The 22,653-nt window shown below is 33.9% G+C and overlaps 1 protein-coding gene across 1 annotated transcript; it reads right to left on the reverse strand.

The window, feature by feature from the left end:
* Positions 1–1,375: 1,375 nt before the first annotated feature.
* On the reverse strand, positions 1,376–22,263 carry smg5 (SMG5 nonsense mediated mRNA decay factor). The gene is made up of 22 exons (XM_051131626.1): positions 21,873–22,263; positions 20,655–20,753; positions 20,340–20,463; positions 20,092–20,248; positions 18,389–18,478; positions 18,190–18,279; positions 17,945–18,023; positions 17,651–17,776; positions 16,163–16,231; positions 15,838–16,049; positions 14,225–14,362; positions 13,152–14,015; positions 11,483–11,652; positions 11,305–11,380; positions 11,040–11,215; positions 8,995–9,153; positions 7,335–7,394; positions 7,058–7,217; positions 5,205–5,295; positions 4,967–5,041; positions 4,747–4,885; positions 1,376–2,501 (listed from the first exon to the last, which is right to left on the reverse strand). The coding sequence occupies exons 1-22, from the start codon at positions 21,935–21,937 to the stop codon at positions 2,418–2,420; spliced, it is 3,303 nt and encodes a 1,100-aa protein (XP_050987583.1). The 5' UTR covers positions 21,938–22,263; the 3' UTR covers positions 1,376–2,417.
* Between the last annotated feature and the right edge of the window lie 390 nt (positions 22,264–22,653).

A 22,653-nucleotide genomic window follows, 5' to 3' on the forward strand; every position in this document is an offset into this window, starting at 1 on the left:
TAATGCATTTTTAAAAAGTAAAAAAAAAAAAAAAAAAAAAAAAAAAAAACATTTTTTATCAATAATAATAATAATAATAAAATATTAAAGGTGAAAGACAAACTGTCATGAAATAAAACTAATATTGTACTGATTCTAATTAATTAAGCTGTATTTCCACAGATGTGAAGTATGTTGATTGTAAACTCTGATGTAATCTCTGATGAGGTTTTCAACTGTGGTAACATCTTTCCATCCTCCATTTCCCTGAAACCCCAGGGTACATTTGGTCATTGGACCGGACTGCAAATAATTCGCCCTGTATAAGTGGAGCAGAGCCGGCCATTCTTTGACACTGGCACTGGGGTCTTTGCCAGAGAACTGGCCATAATGCCACAATGAGATCTCGGCAGAGGTCCCAGCGCGGCTGGGGCACGAGACAGTGAATATAGTTGAATGAGGACACAGAGACCTACTTACACCAACTAGATACTGAAAGCAACTAGATACCAAAAGACAGACCCCGTTAGAAAGAGAGGGACCACAATATGGCGTACTATTTGCTAGAAATCCCTTGATATTTCTTTAGATTATCCCATTACATTTTTAAAGAATTAGAGACACAAATTGTTGTTATAGTGAGAATTAAAAATGTAGTCTAGCCTCGATTGACTGTTAAAGTAAGACTAATTAATTCAAATTAATTTATTTAGACTTGCAAACTTATTGTAACCATGCTTATTGTAGCTTTTTACGTTTTATTTTGATGTTTACATAATTTGCATTGTACTTAATGTTTATTGATAGGAAATAACTGTACTATATACTAATAATTTTTACATAAAATACATTTTATTTGTAAAACTTTAATTTTAAAATTTAGTAATATTTGTTTTTTAAAAAAGTATGTCAGTTTTAATTAAGTTTTAGTTTTATTTTACACATTTATACTTAAACTGAGAAATGAAAATAAATGTCCACAATAATATTAAAAATCTCTAATAATAAATTAATTACTAATTAATATTTATTTTTTAAAGATAATTTTAAAATAAAATCTTACAGACTTTTTCTGAAGGGAAAGCACCTGTCAAAAAAAAAAAAAAGGAAAGAGAAGGAAAGAAAGAAAAATAAAGAAAGGGTAAGAAAGAGAGAGTAGAAAGAGGGAAATAAAGAAAAAGAAAGAAGGTGAGAAAGAGAAAGACAGAAGAAGGAAATAAGAAAGAAAGAAAGAAAGGTGGAAAAGAAGAAAAGGGAAGAAAAAGGCAGAAAGGAAGAAAAAGAAAGACAGAAAAAGGAAAGAAAAGAGAAAGAAAGAAAAACACCAAAAAAAGAAGGAAAAAGAACAATATTTTCAAATTTACATGAATTGAACAACTGACAGAGCCAAAAGAGAGACTTTTTAAATGAAATCATTTTATTGTTTAATGCACTGCCTCACACGTACATTGGATTCCTTTGCGTTGTGCAATATGGGACAATTACTATGAGAACGTGACGGCGAATGGCTGGGACTAGATTTGCTGAGCAGTAATCTCATGTTGAGAGCCGAGAAGAAACACTTCCACATTTATCAGAACAGCCGAGCGTGACCGGAGTCAGATGACGTCTGCGACTCTTCACCCAATCTCTACACTTATCCTCATTCCTGTGTTCAGCACAGCATACAAAGGCAATAATACGACATACAAAAATAAAATCAAATAAAAGCAACCATTTGCCAGACATCCTGCTCATACACAGAAAACACAATACATTAAATCACAAAGTTACACAGCAAAAAGGGAAAAAAAAAAAAAAAAAAAAAAAACAGTGGGGAAAGCCACATTAGAAAGAACAAATCATCAAAAAGAAGTGTACACCCTAAACCCTGAATCCTTCGTGACCCTAGGAGTCAAGGGTAAACGCTAGATGGGATGACTTCTGTTCTGCGCTCACCGCTGTGGTCAAACACAGACATCAATGTGGCAGTGCAACCCCATGACCAAAATAAAAAATAATCCAAAAACATTGTTCTATATATTTCAATTTATGGGTTTGTTTTCGACATATATGCACATGAATGTTCGTTTCTCTCTCAAAACATATACACTCATTTCATCAGTATATATGCCTGGTTATGGCGCACCAGGGGCACTTAAACCGAGTTATTTCACCCCGTAGCTTCTTTTAACCCTCTTGTGTCGGGGTCGAGGATGCGCTGTTGTACGTTAAAGCCCACGTTCCTCTGACTTCTCTTTTCTCCAAACACTTCCTGCACCCTCCTTCCTTCTAACCCTCCATCGTTTGAGTTTTTTTTTTCCTGGAGACGCAGATACAGACAGAGCAGTAAAGTGGGAGAGAGAGAGCGAGAGAGAGAGACAGAGAGCGAGAGAGAGGGGGAGTGAGTGTGCGATCGGCCGAATGCCGAGCCGACCCCCTGCATCCCACGCCGTCTCTCAGCCCATCTCTTTCCACTGCCGGTAGAAGTCAGTGATGTTCTTCAGCTCCATGCCTGCTGCTGCCACCGCCTGGACAGCCGCCTGCAGCGAGAGCAATGGACAGAGTGTTAATGCAGCTTACAAACAGACACTACTGAAATAACACCAACCGTTCTTACAGAGAAACATCTGGACGACATAGCTTAGCTTTTCCAGTAAGAAGCCACATTTTACAGCAAAAGTAGCAACACGTGCCACATGGTATTGTGCATTTTTAAAAATAGAAATCTTTTGCAATAATATATAATACCGTTCAAAATTAGGATACTGCATGCTTTTTTTTGTTTTAAGAAATGAATAAGTTTATTCAGCAGAAATATGCTAAACTGAAAAAAGTGATACTAAAGATTTCTATTTCTATTTCTAAATGCTGAAAATTCAGCTTTGCCACCACAAGAATAAATCATATTTTAAAGAATATTAAAATAAAAAAACAACTATTTTTTAATTTGTAAAAATATTTAACAATATTACTGTATTTTTGATCAAATAAATGTAGCCTTTAGGAGCATAATAGACTTCTTTAAAATAAAAACTTATGTATTATGTGTATATATATATATATATATATATATATATATATATATATATGTATACGTAAATCAGAATATAGTTGTGAATATATATGTAAATCAAAATACATAGTTATGAACAGAATATATAAATGTAAATCAGAATATATATTTAGCAATCTGAATATCTAGTTATAAATTAGAATATATAAAGCGTAAACAACAGTTATAATTCTGAATAAATAGAAGTAAATCAGAATATATAGTTAGAATTCTGAATATATAAATGCAAATCAGAATATATAAATGTAACTCAGAATATTAGTTAGAATTCTGAACATATAAATGTAAATCAGAATATATGACTGCAAATCAGAATATATAATGTAAAACAAAATATATAGTTATAATTCTGAAAATATACGTAAATCTGAATATACAGTTATAATTCTGAATATATAAATTCAAATCAGAATATAGTTATAAATCTGACTATATGAATGTAAATCTGAAAAGTTCTAAGCCTGGATATATAGATACAAATTGTAATATAAAAATTAATTTACTAATATAATGAATATAAATCATGAATATAGACCTTTTTCCTGAGTAAACGATGAGCGCCGTCATTACGAATTCTAACTTAGTTCGCATTCAGGAAAAACATCTATATATAAGTAAATCTGAATATACAAATATAAATTGTGTATATGTACATTATAATTCTGAATATATACATGAAAGGTCAGATTTGCTTCAACATATTCACAATTTATATTTATAAACTCAAATTAATATAAATTTATATAAACATTAACATATAAACACACATACATTAAAAATGTATATACTTACTAAAGATATAATTAAGGCTGCATTTATTTGATAAAATATACAGTACTGTTTTGTAATATTATTTCAATTTAAAATAGCTTAAAATAGCTTTAAATATCTTTTAAAATGTAATTTATTGCTGTGATGCAAAGCTTTCGGCATCATTACAGTCTTTGATTTCTGATCTGAAGGATCATGTGACACTATTCTAATATGCTGAATTGCTGCTCAAGAAATATTTTCGTTAAAACACAAAGTTTAAAGAATAGCACTTAATGGAAACAGAGATCTTTTGTAACATCATAAATATCTTCGCTGTCACTTGTGATCAATTTAAAGTAAATTAAAAAAAAAACAAAAAAACAGAACAATCTCATACTAGGTGTTTAAGGTTTTACAACACTGCATTATTATTAGGGATGGGACAATAAATCGATTCGTGGATCGATTCTGAGATCTTCCGAATGCATCGCCATTCTCTTTGGAATCGATTCTGAGCTTAGATTTTAGCAGCAGATGGCGCTCTAATCTAGTTTTTATCCGCACACTCAAATGCTCATGAAGAAGAGTGCTGAAGAGAACTTGTGCCTTCGGCTGAGTCATGTAATTTCACCTCGGCTCAGAATGTTTTTATGACGCAAGATTATTGTAAACACAGCCCACTGTGAAGACCCTTGTAATTCGCTTCAACCTTTTCAAATTGTATAAATGATTATTTTAGGCTCAAGTGCGTGTAAGGACTTGGAAATGAGCAGAGCACGGCTGTTTCTAAAGCAAGCAGTGCCATCTGCTGTTCTAAACTAAGCTCAGAATCGCTTTGAGAAAAAAATCGCGAGGTGTTCGGAAAATCTTGAATCGAGGCTGAATCATTTCTCGATTCGCGTTGCAACGATTTATCGTCCCATCCCTAATTATTATGCCTGAAAAGCTTATTTACTGACCTTCATGGAAGCTGATCTTTCACTCAGTTCCTCCAATGAGTGTCCTGTCAGAATGGTCACCATGCCAGCGGTGTCTTCATCTCCACTGCTCTGAGATCCCGTCAGCTGGCGACAGCTGTCTACCATCTTATACAGGTGCCTGCCAACAGGAATAGTCAGTGTTGAGTCCCTACAGGACTTCACAACTCAATCAAAATTGCTCTGCTCTGACATGGCTTACCAGGCTTCAATGTCCTGTCGCTTTAATTTGTCCCTCTCAAAGCTCCTTCCTGACTCTTTCTGGCAGCGGATGTACCTGTTGCATAGTAAGTGAGAATAAACGCTCTGGCGTGAGGCATTAAAGTGTGGACTCTAGCAATAATGCCGTCTCAAAATTAAATGAGTGTTATAATCACAGCTCTTATTTGAGAAGTCTGAAGTCCTGTAACTTAAAACTCACTGCCGAGCACAAGACGTACCTGTTCCCCTTCCGAAACTCTGTCTCAAGGAATCTGATTCCATCCCTCGCTCCAGAGTTCTCTTTCTTTAGCAAATCCAGACCATCAATCACTGCAAGAGACCAGAAATTCATCTCAGTCAAGCAATTTGTACAAACACATATTGATTGATCATTCCTGGCGAAGTTCTGTACAAAAAGCCCATTTGAGATTACTTTTCATTACATCAGATGTGCCAGACTGGGGGAGTTTAGAATCCATAATCATTCAAAGTGTAGCAATTAAAAAGAACTAGTGTAAACATTCTGTTAGCCAATCAAAAATATTGGCAAATTAAATCTGAAGGCTACCGTTCACATGTCAACAATTCAAAGGGCTCCTATTCTTTTTGACAAACAAGTTTTCTTTTCCATGACCTTCCCAGTTTCTAGACTGAATATGGCCTATTAAAAAACTTTTTTAGTCAGACTGATTCAAAAGAATGATTTGCCCACATATTAGGCAGCGCTATGGTTTACAAGAAGCTTTACTTTCACTGCGTTTATGTATAGTTTGTGCAGTATATATATACATATATATATATATATATATATATATATATATATATATATATACATACATAAATACATACATTATATATATATATATATATATATATATATATATATATATATATATATATATACACATACATTATATATATATATATATATATATATATATATATATATATATATACACACACTGCACAAACTATACATAATATATAGTTTGAAATATTTGAAAATTTTTTCACCAGAATTTTGTAGAAAATGTAAATACACAACACCGTACTTCTGAAATAAATAAATAAATAAAATCATATTATAATATAATAATAATTTTAGTTGTCTATTTATTTTAAATAATATCAATTAATTCAAGATGCTTTTGATTATTATGATTTAATTAAACCATTAAAATGTAATTCAGAAAATTAATGAAAAACAGGAATTTGGTAAAAACAGGAATTTAAGAAAAAAATAAAACATTTCATAGGGCCTTAAAATTGTATTTTTGTCAAACTTTCCATAAATTGCTGTTAAATATTTTAAGTTTCATGATTTTAATTAATTAGACAGGCTTTTTGATTTAGTGTTTTTTTAATTGTCAAATCTATTTAATTTGACTATTAAAACAGTCTAGAAAAATTTTAATTGGAGGAAAAAAAACAGCTTTTTTATATTCTACAGGTTTATTTGTATTTCCATTTTAGTTGTAGAAATTTTAGTACTTTAAACTGTTATATTTCTTATGTTTTCCATCAAAAATCTAAAAATCTAAAACACAAATACTTTATATCAGCTTTAATAATGTAAAATAATTGTAACAATTTTAGTTAACAACAACTCTAAGAACAGATAAACAAGCTTTCATGCAAACACTTTACAATAAGGTTCATTAGTTAACTACTTCAGTTAACATGATATAAGAATGAACAATACTTCTATATCATTTATTAATCTTAATGTTAATTTCAACATTTAACTCATTATTAAAATCAAAAGTTGTGCTTGTTAACATTAGTTAATGCACTGTGAATTAACATGAACTAACAACAAACGACTGTATTTTCAATAACATTAACAAAGATTATTAAATAAATACTGTAATAAATGTGCTGCTCATTGTTTGTTCATGTTAGTAAATACATTAACTAAGATTAACTAATGGAATCTTATTGTAAAGTGTTACCGTTTTCACTACAGAAATTAGATTAATTTCCACATAACTTTTTAGGCTTGAAAAACAATTTTTAAACCCCCTGCCACTCCCAGATTTCCCACAACTGTGGAAACTCTCATTATGAGACGAGAGGAGACACGCAGGCTGACCTGTGCGAGGGATGATGATGATGAAGCAGCCACTGGCAGCCAGCTGTCTGAGCAGCCCCAGGTGCTGGCAGAGAACTGCGGTATCTGGCACCAGATAAGGAGACATGGAGGACTGCGCTTTGGGCTGCTGCAGACTGCCCTCCAGCTGAGAGACCTCCAACTGCAGACAGACGAAATGCTTCATTACTGCGCCCATTGATTGAGCTCATTTGGATAAATGTTGTGAGCAAGATTTGCATTAATAAAAGCTAAAAATAAACCCAACAGCTGGTCTGACCTGTAGGCGCAGCTGGGCCATATCTCTCATGAGCCGGTTTCGGCGTGCCTCCTCCTCCGCCTGTGGACGAGTCGAAGCAAGGACAATATAACGTCTGTGTAACCTCAAAACATGACTCAGATTTTACCCACAGTAAACACAACTATATATATTTTTGCCCTTAATAAAGAAGAGAAAAACACAAGAGTAGTATACCGTAAACAGACAAAAATGAAAAGGCCACAGGTGGTTTGTGCTTATATTTTCTGCATTATTTTTTTTAAAAGAATACCCTAAAGCGCCCTTAAAGTGATTAATGATTAAACCACAGATCTCTTTAACCTCACAATTCTGGGAAGTGAACTACAAAAAGAGCACCTTGCCGTTTCACACATTCACTTCACGCCAAAGGGAAAATTACAAGAGAAATGGAAAACAAAGCCTGAGAGTGTTTGTGTTTGTTCTTCTGTAAATTTTAAGATGGCTTTGGAGATTACATTTATTTGCATACTGAGCCCTAATTGTATGAAGGTTAACCATGCTCCGTATGTTTCTTGTTTTCAGATTTGTTTTAAGTTTCTTTTAAACACTACCGTTTAAACATTTTGGGGTCAATAAGACATTTTACAAACAGATTAATCCATTTATTTATCAAAGATGGATTGAATTAATCAAAAGTGACATATAAATCACTTTTGATATTATATATATATATATATATATATATATATATATACATATACATATATACACATATATATACATATATATACATATATACACATACACATATATACATATACACATATATATATATATATATATATATATATATATATATATATACACACACACACATATATATATATATATATATATATACACATATATATATATATATATATATATTTTTTTTTTTTTTTAATCGTATCATACATTCTGATATCGGTCTGATAATATCGTGCATCCCTACTAAAAATCGAATGTTGCTGCTTACACACATGCAACAAGATTTACTAAGGATATCTGTACGATAGCGGAAATGCAGAGTAAAACCACAACAACAGAAACGCTTCTGAAAATCATGCAGGACTCAAACACAGAGCTTATTTAACAGCAGGGACACAAAGTTCACGCTGACTGCAGCGGTCATGCTGTAGTGGCGTCTTGTGAGAGACCTGTGCCTTTCACTGCAGCCTTATTCCATGAGCTTGTCATGAACTGCCAGACATTCTTTTCATTTGCAGACCCTGAAGGTTTTAATGAAATTGTACCAGAAAGAGCCGCCTCTTCACCGGCACAGCAAGGTGGCACTTCAACCATCATTTGTTCTACCCGTAAGGGCTGCATGGTTGCTTGGCAACATACGGCTCTCAAGCAAAAGCTCACAAATGTGGTGAGGTTTTATGAAAAAGCCTAGTTTTCTTAAATCGCAGACATGGCGGTGTGGACCCTATCATTTACATGTACTTTCCGTGAATATTTCTGCAAGTATTTAAGCACGATGGCTACTGAAATCACCAGTCAAGCCAATGCATCAGAACATGCAAAAGAGATCAGCTGAGTTGCTGTTTCAAGAGGAAAAACTTTCAAGTGCAAATCAATACAAACCTGTTATTGTTCTACTAATAGTTTGGTTTTATGTCTGTCTTTCATTACTATTCAATCTCATGTCTTTTACCATGCGGAACTGGGCCTTGGCCTGCTGAACCAGGTTGTCCTGCTCTGATTGGCTGATGCTGGTGAAGATGCCCGCCTCCGGGTTGAAGTGCAACACGTTGCCTTGGAGATTTGTGAGGAAGTGACCAAAGCTGCGAATGCAGCACACGCGCACCACACACTGGACAGCATGGAGAAAGAGAGACATAAAGGAGAAACATGAGGAATGCAAAACACACTGAATGTTAATTATACTTACGTAAAATCCTCTACATGGTAATTAGGTGAAACCAAGTATTTGATTTTCACTGAACAAACATTACTGTGAATATTGATAGTTATGTAGTGATGATTTTCCTTTTGTTTAAATAAAAACATGCTCAAAATCAGCAAGTCTGTAAGAACTTAATGTTTTTGAAAAAAAGTCTCTAATGCACACAGAGGCTGCATTTATTTGACAAAAAAATACTGAACAACAAACAGTGAAATCATTTTACAATTTAAAAGAACTGTTTTCTATTTGAATATATTTAAAAATGTAATTTATCTCTGTGATGGGATGCTGAATTTTTAGCATCGTTACTCCAGTCTTCAGTGTTACATGATCCTTCAGAAATCATTCCAATATGTTGATCTGCAGCTCAAAAACATTTCTTATTATCATCTGTTAAAAACAGTTAGTCTACAAAAACTTACTTACCCCAAACTTTTGAATAGCAGTGTATACTATAAACTATTTTTAAGTACCATTGCAAAGGGCCCTATGAAATGCGTTTGACTTTTTCCCTAATTCACATTTTTCTGATTTAATTGTTTTGGATTCTGTTTTTTTTTTTTTCGTTTTAATTTTTCAAGACAGTTTGAATGGTTAAATTATAAAATAATAATCAAAAAGCATGAAATCATGAAATGTACACAATTTAACAGCAATTTATTAAAAGTTTAATAGAAATTACATTTATTTACATTTATAATACATAATACAATAAATATATTATTTTTTTTCTCAATTCAGTTTTTACCAAATTCTGTGTTTGCATTAATTTTCTGGATTCCATTTTAGTAGTTTTTATTAAATTTTAAAAATCAAAATCATCTCCAATTAATTGATTTGATAAAAACAATTATTATTTTATTTATTTGTTTTCTGAAATACTTGTGTTGTTATGTTGTTATGTGGGGGGGGAATGTTTCTTTTTTTGTATTTATTTATTTTAATATTATTATTTTTCTTATGTTCTTTTTTCCTTTATGTTTAAATGTTAAAATGCAAGTTTTATATGTTTGTATTCAAAAAAGTGTAATTACAAGTGACTGTCTGTTAAAATTTCAAATAATAAAAATATTTAAAGCAAAAAAAAAAAGAAATACTTGTGTTGTGTATTTACATTATTCTGGCTAATAAATATTTTAAATAAAAATAAAATATAAATGAATAAAAGTTTTGATTTATTCATCCAAAATTTGTCGAATTCCATAACATTCTGCGTTGTACAGTAAATTCCATTTTTGTGACTGGATTCCACAGTTCCGTCACGTTTTCTGCACTGCGGAAATCATAGGGCCCTACATTCATTACAGTTAAGACTCAAATTTAAGTAAAATATAGTAAAAACCTTGCTTTCCACACAGTTTTTACTAAATGAACACAAGGAAGAACGATCATCACAGGAGAAACATATCCACCATTTTCTTCCCGTAAGAGTGGATGTGGCCATTTATAAATGTTATGGATCTCATCCGTGTCCAGCTATTTTCAGCTGTACAAAACAGCTGGTTTTGCTGCTTGATATAACAAATTGGTGAGTCTTACCATATTATTTAAATGTATTATCTTAATTATAAACACACTGGCTTGTAGTGCAAACAGTTTTTTCATTTACTGCACATTGTTATTCTCGTTATTTCCCTATAGCGGATAATAACCCAGAAGTCTCACCCATATGCTTACTTCCATTTTAAACAAAAAGGTGGATAATTTAAACATACTGAAGTTTTAAATGACAAAAACAAATCAGTTGTTCAAATCAATTGTCGAATTGTTAAATAGTGAAATATTCTAGTTACCTCATCTAGAGGGGTAAGTGGGGGTCTCTGGCTAGTGAAGTCCAAGCGTCGATGGGCTACGCTGAGGGCAGGAAGGTGGCGTAGGGCCAGATCCTCTGGTAGCAGCAGCGTCTGGACCAACCCAGGCTGCTCACACTCATTCAGCAGTTCTGTGACATCCTTATTCAGACCTAAATCTGCAACAGAACCAGAGAACAAGACATTATTTAAAAAGGCTATTTTAATTCATTTATAAACTAATTTTTATAAACCGATTCTCTCTCACCTGTTTCCAACATCTTGCTGCCCTCAGGAAGCAAATTAAGCAGCACTGAGAGTCTATTCCACAAGCTCTGAGAACTCTGTTTGGGTAGATAACAGACCAACATGTATACAAAACAGTACATAAGCAAATAAATGATTATGCTGTTTACTAAAATGCACACATTTAGTTTCACATGTACCTGAGCACACATGAGGATGATATCAGTGTTCGTCCTCAGCCAATCCAAGAAGACCTTTACCACCTGGATGAGACCCTGATTGGTCAGAATCTCTAATCGCTCAGAAAGGGTTTTTTCACTGTGAAACGTATGGTTGCTGTGCACACTGCCCTCAGAATCAGAGTCAGGATCTGTGTACGACAAATCAAACATGTTTAGTTTTACAAGAATGGACTTAATACATCAAAAGTTTGTGGTCAGTTTGTTTTTTTTGTTTTTTTATTTAATTTACACTACCAGTCAAAAGTTTTTGAACAGTTAGGTTTTTTTTTAATGTTTTTTAAAGAAGTCTCTTCTGCTCAGCAAGCCTGCATTTATTTGATCCAAAGAACAGCAAAAACAGTACAATTTTGAAATACTTTTACTACTTAAAATAACTGCTTTCTATTTGAGTGCATTTTAAAATTTAATTTTTCCTGAATTTCCTGAAAGTAGAATTTTAGCATCAGTGCTCCAGTCACATGATCCTTCAGAAATCATTGTAATATTTTGATTTGCTGCTCAAAAAAACATTATGTTGAAAACAGCTGAGTAGAAATTTTTTCCAGGTATATTTGATGAATAGAACAGCATTTATCTGAAACAGAAATCTTTTGTAACATTATAAATGTCTTTAACATCACTTTTGATCAATTTAAAGCATCCTTGCTAAATAACAGTATTAATTTCTATAATTATAAATATTAATTCTATAATTTCTAAATTATAATGACTCCAACCTTTTGAATGATATATTGTATAATGTTACAAAAGCTTTTTATTTCTGATAAATGCTGATCTTTGGATCTTTCTATTCATCAAAGAGAAAATGTAATCAACTGTTTTAAATATTGATAATAATAATAATAAAAAAATGTTTCTTGAGCAGCAAATCAGCATATTAGAATGATTTCTAAAGGATCATGTGACACTGAAGACCGGAGTAATGATGCTGAAAATTCAGCTTTGAAAACACAGGAATAAATTACATTTTAAAATATATTCAAATAGAAAACAGTCATTTTAAATAGTAAAAATATTTGACAGTTTTACTTTTGCTGTACTTTGGATCAAATAAATGCAGGCTTGATGAGCAGAAGAGATTTCTTTAAAAAAATATATTAAAAAAATCTTACTGTTCAAAAACTTTTGACTGGTAGTGTACATTTAAATGTTACAAAAGACTTCCGTTTCGAATAAATGCTGTTCTTTTAATTCTTCTATTAACCAAAGCAGTGCAACTGTTTCCCGCAATCATAATAAAAAAAAAATCTTCATATACACTATATATAAAATTAACCCTAATAATACAAAATTTCTTATGCACCAAATCAGCATATCAGAATGATTTCTGAAGGATCATGTGGCATGGCCTGAAGACACTCAAATAATGATGCCGAAAATTTAGCTTTGCATTACAGAAATAAATTAGATTTTAAAACACAGTAAAAGAGAAAACAGTTATTTCAAACTGTAATAATATTTTACAAGTTTACTGTTTTGACTGCATTTCTTATCAAATAAATGTAGCCTCGGTGAGCCTAAGAGACTTCTTACCAGGCCCAAACTTTTATACGGTAGTTTAAAGACTGAAATAATGTCTCAAATTAATTGCATAAAACTCAAAATCACTTATTTGTAAGCAATGTACCATTGTCATTGGTTCCATTAGCAATCTCTGGACTCTTGTTTCTTGGTATTTCTCCAGTAGGAGGTGTGACTTCTTGGACTGGGGCAGGGTTTGAGTCTGGGGTGGGGTTAGTGGTAGCTGCAGGGCGGAGCAGCACATTGCTAAAGGTGGGGGCAAGTCGAAAGCAGCGTTTGGCTTGGAAGAGCTGAGAGGACATGGCCTGCAGGTTACTGCTGATGCTGGCGTCATTAGACACTAAGGGGCCATTGGTTACTGGAGGTGTAGAGTTTTCCTCTCTAGACGGTTGTGGTTGCTCATCTTCCTCTTGTTGCTGCTGCTGCTGCTGCTGCGGTTGCTGTGGCGCATTCTCAGCATCCTCCATGTCTTCAAGGTCCGAGCGAGATTCCTGACTGTTCATGTCGGAGTCCGTCTCGACGTCAAAAGCCGTGCCTCCCTCATCCTCCTCCGAACCGCTTTCCCAGCTGCCAGCCTCTGGCAGCGGTCCCCTCCGGCCTTCCCTTCCTAAAGAGTTCATTGGGACCCTAGGGGCTCCCAGACTGTCGACCGGAACGACGCTTTCCTCATCCTCTTCTTCGTCACTCTCGAATCCCTCGCTCAAGTCGCTCTCGTCCTCCTTGTGAGCGCAGCGTCTGCGGCGAAGCATGGAGAGCCGTGAGAACTTCCGCTTTTGTTTTTGCTTCTCCTCAGCTGATCTTTTCTTCTCCAGGCTCTTCTTTGTCCCCGGTGTCCTGCCGTTCCCCTTAGGCTCATCTTCCTCATTCTCCTTCTCCTCCTCCTCTTCATCGTCTTCCTCTAAGGAGCCGTTCTGCAGGGTTCTCTCCTCTGAGAGAGCAGCACTACCATGATCTCTGGCATCAGCGTCGTCTACAAATTAATGCATCAGATTGGGAAGGTTAGTTTTAAGTGAACAGTCACATGACAGCAAAACAATCAGGAACAAAAGCTATTCCAAATTATGGTGCTTTCAAAGACATCCAACTTTGGCAAAAGTCTAACGCAAGACTGAATATATTCTTAACAGGTAAGACAGCTTCTGATAAAATGATGCAGAAGCAAAACAGAAGTTCCCGTACCTGTGTTATCAGTACGCAGGGGTGGGACATCACTCTCTCCCTCCTCCAGTTCAGCTTGCAGTCGAATGTTGACATGATTGACCAAATGGGAGAACAGAGCCAACGTGAAAGCGATGGAGGCACTGTACTGCTTTGAAGCTAAAATTAAATTACAGTTGTACAGATGAGTTAATATTTCATTTGTGAGAAAATTAAAATAAGAACTGTGGTTTTAATGCTTTAATTGCTACAGCAGTTCCCTAAACTGCCATTAAATCAATAGATATTTGATATATCTTTTTAATATCCTGACTTTTGCCGGGATGGAAATCAATTTTAAAATACCCTGATATTTCCAGGTTTCTCATAGCATAGCATATTTTCAGCTAAAGTGTTTATTTAAATTTTTATATAAACAAAATAAAAATAAAAATAACAATAACAACAAAAATGGCAATAATTATATACAACATATACAGCGCAACTGCGCTCACGGAGACCCGATTTCAATTCCCGTTTCGAGATGCTTTGTCAATCCTGCTCCCCTCTCTCCACCTAATACTTTTCTGTCATCTCTTCACTGTCCTATCTGAATAAAAAAGTAACCAAAGCCCAAAAAAAACTTTAAAATTGTATATATATATATATATATATATATAGTGTTTCTATTTAATTAAACTACATGACAAAAAATCTAAAATAATTTCAAATGAAATATTTTTAAAAATGTCGATATATTTTCTAAATAAAAATGTCATCTAGTATCATTTAAAAATGGTCATTCTATTCAAATGTTTTATACTCAAAAGATTCTTACATAAACCACAAACTGTTTTTTCTTCCCATTTCAATAAATATGAATTAGATGACAGCAAAACCAGTCATAAGGGTACATTTTTTTTAGAAATTGAGATTCAGATACATCTGAATGTCATCTGAAAGCTAATAAATTAGCTTTCCACTGATGTATGGTTTGTTAGAATAGGACAAAATTTGGCTTAAATCTGAAGAAAAAAAAAAATAAAAAATAAAAATATTGAGAAAATTGCTTTAAAGCTGTCCAAAAAAATTCTTAGCAATGCATATTACTAATCAAAAATGAAGTTTTGATATATTTTCGGTAGGAAATTTACAAAATATCTTCATGGAAAATGATCTTTACTTAATATCCTAATGATTTTTGTCATAAAAGAAAATCATTTTGACCCATTCAATGTATATTTGGCTATTGCTACAAATATACCTGTGCTACTTATGACTTGTATATTATATTGACAAACAGTGGTCGTCCACTAGTCCTAAGCAGGTTCCTGTTCCAAACCAAAGATATTAAGTATATCTAATATAAATAGGCATTTATCACTTGTCTTTTACAGTTTGTTGTATCTGGTCTGGGTGCAGTATTACCAGGGAACTGAGCTTGTTGCATGATGTACCAAAATCAAAACAGGCCTGAAGCGACACACAACTGCCACTCTGAATAAAAATAATTTGCTTGAAGCCAGCACTATTTTTAGACTGGTGAAGCAGTATTCGTCTGCTTTTTTAAAGCAATGCAACATGATTATAAACTAAATGACATTGCATACAATAAGCAGCAGATGTTGTGATCAATTCTTTTGGTCCATACTTACCACCTCTCTTCAAACTGTGCACCACCATAAGGCAAGTCACCACCATCTTGAATATGAGGCTGTCAGGAAGCACAGAAAAGACCGAGTCGTGCTCTTCCTCCTCCTCGCTGGCTGACTGGCTGCCGTGAGCAGGAAGGGGGAGGTAGAACAGTACCAGGTTGAAGTCTTCCAGCACAGACTGGCACAGCGACGTCAGCTCCGTCTCCATCAGACTAAACAGGTGACAGGATATTAGTCAAGTTGATCTGATTCTCAAATTATACCTTTCAGGTGAGGGATGGTTTTAATATCATTAAACAAGTTCAACTGAAGGTGATGCTCTCACCTGTTCTTGGGCTGCAGCAGGCTCTGCAAATACATGAAGCTCACCAGCAGTCTTTTGATATCTTTTGACCTGAAGCAAGAATAACCTAATTAATGTGAATCCTATCTGCCCATACTAGTTAACATTATGATTCTAGAATGCTTAATGACTTGGTTTTTCCATATAGTGGACTTCGTTTTACCTTTTTTTTGTAAAGTGCGTTTGACTTTCTTGCACGTTCGCTTTGTAAACACTGGGTCTGTACCTGGGTCTAGGTCACACGTGCGTAATTACGTAATGTGTGAGGTCGAGCTAGTGCAAAACGAGCATTTGTGGTTAAAAAGTATTGAAATTTTTATTGTTTTAGGAAAATGAGCAACTGTTTCTCTAGATAAGGGATTGTGTAGAGCTACTTGAAGCTGCACTGAAAGTCTACTATATGGAGAAAAATCCTGGAAAGTTTTCCTCAAAAACCTTGACTGAAGAAAGAAAGACATAAACATCTTGGATGACACAAGGCTGAGTACACTATCAGGAATTTTTTATTCTGGAAGTGAATAATCCTTTAATATTAAGACTATGGATTTTGTTGTTCACCAGGCAAAACTTGCATGTGTTGATTGATTAGATAAGCAATAGCACACATCTTAAAAGCTGCAGAATTTGAGTAAACACTTATGTCCCCAGCACAAATGATGTGGGTCAGGTAATGTGTTGATGTTTAATACATGGTTTAAAATATGAACAATAATAGTAGCAAAACCTGTCTTAGACAGCATCACTAATAAACATTTTATAATAATACTAATAATAAAAATGCAACATTTCTTTGGTTTTGTATACAAATACATGTCTTTAAAGGAGAAGTCCACTTCCAGAACAAAAAGTAGTAGATAGGTGATATGGCAAAAAAATAAAAATCTTAATTTATTTAGAACGTTTGACAGATTCTTTTTTTTTTTTTTTTTTTTTTTACAATTTTTAAATAGTCAACTTGAAAATGTAACTACAACATTCAAGTAGCTTTTTCTTTATTAACCCTCTACTGAAAATAAAATCTATTCCAAGCGCACCACATGAAGTTGTCAACATGATGTCAAGCTTCAACAGAACAAATCACTTGTTAAATATCTTTTCAGAGAAGATCCATGAACTACAACTACATCTTGTGCAAAATTGTCTTATACATATTATATGTTCAGAAATAATACTAGGAAAATGCTTTAAAAAAAACTCAAAAGTCAAGGTAATTCAAAACACCAGCAAACCATTAACTATAAATGTTCTGTTAAAACAATGAGCAGCAGCTTTCAGCCTGTCATCATGATGCAAACATGAAATATAGCCTATATGAGGGGCCTTTGAATATTGTGTTGAACAATGGAAAGTGAGTCAAAAGGCTTGAGACCTGATTAAGATAACAGGAACATACTGAACAAATCAGACACCATTTTCAAAAACACTCCTCCATCCTGTCTTTTATTTGTATATAAAAGAGAGGGAACACACCTCTGGCGTGATGGTGAAAGTTTTTTCATCTCTTGTTTCTTCACCTGGTGGTACATCTTGGCCGCCTTGTCAAACAGACGCTTTAAATTCCCATAAGCGCCATCGAAGGGAGTCTCTGACTGAATACTATTCAACAGGAAAAGCCAGTTTATCATGCAGGGTTATCAAATTCTTTAAACACTAGTCATGCTAAACCATAACCCCTTTCAAAAGGAAAATAAAAGGATTGTCACTGAACAATCCTTTAATGCTGTTGTATCCATTTAAATACAATGCTGTTCTCAGATGCCTTACCAGCGCAAGTAGTAGTAAGTAGCCTCCACGTTATAAAATTTACTTCCAGCAAGCGTACCCAGCTGATTAAACGGCATGCCTGTAAAAGATCACAAAACATTACCCAATGCAATAACATGAAATCAAATCAAATAAAAAAGAAATCCATTAAATGTCTCCATTTAACAGACAGAATCATAAAAAATCATGCTCTCTGATGCCAGTAAAAGGTGTTGTAGGAATGTGAGAAGCAAGGACTCGCTCACCGACGTGGGGTGCGACAGACAGGGCCTGGTGATAAAAGCGCTCCGCCAGCTGCTCTGCCTCCACTCCCGCCAGCTCATTCTGGTACCGTGCTTCATAAACATTAAATGGGTTGATTTCAGATTACGTAAACATAAAATCATACTGTGAGACAAAGATTTGAGAGGCTGGTTTTATTAAATATCAAGTGAGAATGCTTACCGAGATCTCCCAAGTACACAAGGCATCTGTGACACGCCATCTGGGCCCACTCCATCTCTTTAGGGGTGGCTGAGACTGGTTTCTTACGACCTGCATTCATTAATCACAGAAAGATTATCTAATGTAAGGTTCATTCAGCAAACACTAAAACTGGGTAGTCAGTATATATTGTGGGACACCAGATATTTTGCTACACGGTATTCCTAAATGTTTTTTTTAGGAAAAACCAATGAACCAATGATTTTTCCATGACTTCTATAGTCAGTTGTGACGACTCAGTAGCAATTTTTCATTATCTTTAAATAGAATACACTCACAGAAAATGAATTTCTAAACAATTATACACTTTAGAGCCAACTAGAAAAATGTATATTTAATAAAAAAGTAACTTCCATGATTTTTCCATGTCTGGAAACCACATTTTTTGACATTTCTTGATATATTCTGGTTCTTCTAGACTGTAGGAACCCTGCTTATGCTGTCTATTTACAATGAGGGCTAGTAAATGATGACAGATTTTTTGGGTGAATTATGCCTTTATGGGGTTCTCAAAAAATTAGATCAGTGAATTTCCATGGATTTTCAAGTTATTATTGTTCATAGAGATATAACTCACAAAGAGAAATTACTAGTCAATTAAATAAAATATGAAATATAATAATATTTTAAATAAAATAATTCATATTAATATACACTGCTGTTTAAAAGTTTGGTATCAGTAAGATTTTTAATGTTTTTTGCAGAATTCTCTTATGCTAATTAAGGCTGCATTTACTTCAACAAAAATAAAGAAAAAAATTGTAATATTGTGAAATATTACAGTTTAAAATAATGGTTATCTATTTTAATAAATTTTAAAATATAATTTATTCCTGTGATACGGAAGCTGAATTTTCAGCATCATTACTCATGTCTTCAGTGTCACATGATCCTTAAGAAATCATTCTAACATACTGATTTATTACTTTTATTATCAATGTTGGAAACAGCTGTGCTGCCTAATTTTTTTTTTTTTTTTTTTTGGAACCTGTGATTCTTTTTCCAACATTCCTTGATGAATGAAAAGTTAAAAAGAACAGCATTTATTGAAAATGGAAATCTTTTACAATATAGGTCAATGCTATTACTTTTTTTCATTGTAACACATCCAAGGTGAATAAAAGTATTAATTTCTTTTAAAAACGAGAGAATAAAAATGTACTGACCACAAACTTTTATATGGTTGTTTATATTGTCACAAAAGATTTCTATTTAAAAAAAATGCTGTTCTTTTTCATGTTTTATTTATTAAAGAATCCTAAAAAAATATCACAGGTTCTAACTAAATAGTTAACAGTACTGTTTCCAACATTGATAATAAATCAGCATATTAGAGTGATTTCTGAAGGATCATGTGACGGCTTTGCAACAAAGTAATTATTTACATTTTAAAATATATTAACATTGAAAACAGTTATTTTATTGAAATAATATTTCACAATATTACTGTTTTTTTTTCTGGATTTTTTTTATTAAACATTAAAAATCCAACTGATCCCAAATTTTTGAACAGCAATGTAATTAATATTAATATGATGAATAATTATTTATTTGTATATTATTGTCATTTTAATTAGAAATATATACGATTTATTTTAGATTCCCTCAGTTTTCGATGACTGTAGAAACGCTGCCTTTAATATGCATATGAAAGCATGTCTCACCAATGAGTGGGTCAGTGACGTGTGTCCAGTCGATGCAGTCCTGTAACTCCAGCTGATAGTGTGACTGGATGTAGAGCAGCAGGTGTTGAAAAAAGCCCACCCCAGCGATCAGATGGGTCCTGTAGGCGCACTCCAAAGCACTGCGGCTGTGAATATGCTGCAAAGAAAGGCATGATTTCAGCCTGATGGCAAATACAACAAAATAAGACTTTAAATTATGGGACAGGCACGGTGGTATGCGACAGTACCTTCTTGTTGGTCTTGATGACCTGAATGACCTCATAGTAGACCTTCCTCCACAGCAGCTCTTCAGCCTTGCGTCCATAGTCCACAGGGTGCAGGAACATCAGCTTTACACAAAGTTCCCGCAATCTGGTTACAAAAAAATTATCAAAAAGAAAATAAGCTGCGATATTAAATTATGTGGGAACGTTAATGAGTTCTGTCATAAACAGAAGTAGCAAGAGATAAAAACTCTCTCTTCCATGTAAATACAACATAATCTGACCAATTATATTGCATTGTTCCCGGTTGGGTTGCAGAGACAATAAACTTGTGCTTACTTGTTCCTCAAACTGATATTCTCAGGTTTAAAGACCTCCCTATATGACGACTTGCCGCTGATTATAATATCCAACTTATGCACCGTTTCCACCACAGCTCTACATAAATCAAGAAAGAAATGATGAAAACATTGTTATATACACCATATAATCACTGTATAATAAATCCCATTCAATACTTTCACAGTTATTAATTTGTAAATCACAAATATTGACTTTAGTGTTGAAAATGAAACAAATCAATGCTTTGCATTTAATGTCACTGTTTTCCATGTGTCTTTTTACCTACTACAAATCTGCTTTATAACAAATTGATAAAAAAAGAAAAAAAATGATTAGAAGATTCAACATGAATTTTAGCTGCTCCTTTTCCATAGAAAACTTACTGTGCCATAAATGATACGTGAATTTGTAAGGCCTCTAAATGATCAAACTTTGGTGAAAAACCTGCACACAATCTACTACATGGCTTCTGTCAGCAAATTTATAGTTTTATACCATTTTAACAACTAAAATGGCTTTTAGCACTAATATCTTTTTTAAAAAACTATAAAAAATCTTATTTAAAAATATATAAAATATAATATAAAAAATATAAAACAAACATAAAAATAAATCTATAAAATATTTAATCTTTTTTAATGTTAGCAACATTTACTGAACTGAAGCAACTTCTGAATATTTGTTATGAGATCCATATCCTCCTATATTACACTGTATGAGCCACAACACCAATCTTTTTCAAATATTTTATTTACATTTTGTCTAAACGTTTAATAAACGGTTTCACTTCCAATAGGTAGATATCTCTGACTATTATTCATATGTCAGGCTTGTTAACAATCTGCGTGTGCAGATGTTTTAAATACCTTCAATTCTCATACAATTCTGGCCTCTCCTTTTTATTTACACACATCTGTCCTTTTATAGAAACTAAAAAGCAGTATCTCTAGACATAAATCATGAAGTAAATTTAGATTTAATGACTATAATTTGATGCCAGACACGCCAAATAATATAAGATTTCAAGACGAGACATTATGGACACGCAGAGGCTACAAATGGCTAAACTGCCGCTGTATTGAAGTGTCAAGTGTCTCGTTTAGCTTTTTACTTTTATGAATATGTTTTCCAACAATTCTGACTCACAAAAACATTAAATATATAAAGCATTACAGAGATTTCCTGACAGTACCGGCCTGCTGTCAGCACTCTTACCTGTACAGGCGTTTAATATGAAGCACTTTGGCCTCTGGCTCGCTGTCTTGCCCCGGTCCACTCATTCTAGCAGTGATAGTGCGGCTGCTGTGGTCTGTTTTCGTGTATCTTGTTCTGGTTCTGGTTTGGTCAGCTCCAGTTTAGCGCGCGGCTAACGTTAGCAGGCTAGCTAACTCACCTATTTCCCTCAAATCACAACTTGAACACAAATGCTGTCGTTCCTGACCTTCCCCGCCACCGGCCGCGATACCCATCCGTTCGGAAGCCGGTGTGTGTGCTGGTGTCGGTTCGGGTCAGCTGTCACATTTTGAAGGAGCTGTGTTTGTGTTGTTATCGCTCATCATTCCGAGTGTCGCTCCGCGAGCGGCCATTTTTCCCCTCCCACCGCACACAGTTCATCGACCGCTGCAAGTATCGCGACAGTTGACAGATTCCTACACTGTTGCTTCAAGTCTCGCGAGAGTTTTCTGAGGTCAAGTTCTTGGTCAAGTAGTAGCGCTCGGCTGCAGGCGGGCTGATCAGGCGCTGGTGTGAAGGTACTTTACAAACATCATGAGTACTATGTTTACTTTGTTGTCAAATTATGAGAAGTATATAGATTTTCTTCAAATTGTAATAAGCTTGCTGAATTTTTGTCATTTTAATGTGGTTAAAATCAACTTAATAGTTTCATGTGGCTATTATAGGAATGGTAGGCTATACTGCCAGATTTGTAATGTTTTGTTCTTTAAGGCATCTTTTCTCACCGCTGTCTAATGTAAATCAATTGATCAACCAGTAT

This window comes from Labeo rohita, chromosome 16, assembly GCF_022985175.1.
Source record: "Labeo rohita strain BAU-BD-2019 chromosome 16, IGBB_LRoh.1.0, whole genome shotgun sequence".
In the NCBI taxonomy this organism is placed as follows: domain Eukaryota; kingdom Metazoa; phylum Chordata; class Actinopteri; order Cypriniformes; family Cyprinidae; genus Labeo; species Labeo rohita.

Bases quoted from the DNA above. Each gene is read 5' to 3' on its own strand.
- smg5 (XM_051131626.1), bottom strand. From the start codon at position 21,937: ATGAGTGGACCGGGGCAAGACAGCGAGCCAGAGGCCAAAGTGCTTCAT. The intron at 17,777-17,944 runs GTAAGGCATCTG...CCTGTTGAATAG, and splicing joins ACTTACTACTACTTGCGCTG to TATTCAGTCAGAGACTCCCT. The intron at 11,381-11,482 runs GTACATGTGAAA...CTACCCAAACAG, and splicing joins TCATCCTCATGTGTGCTCAG to AGTTCTCAGAGCTTGTGGAA.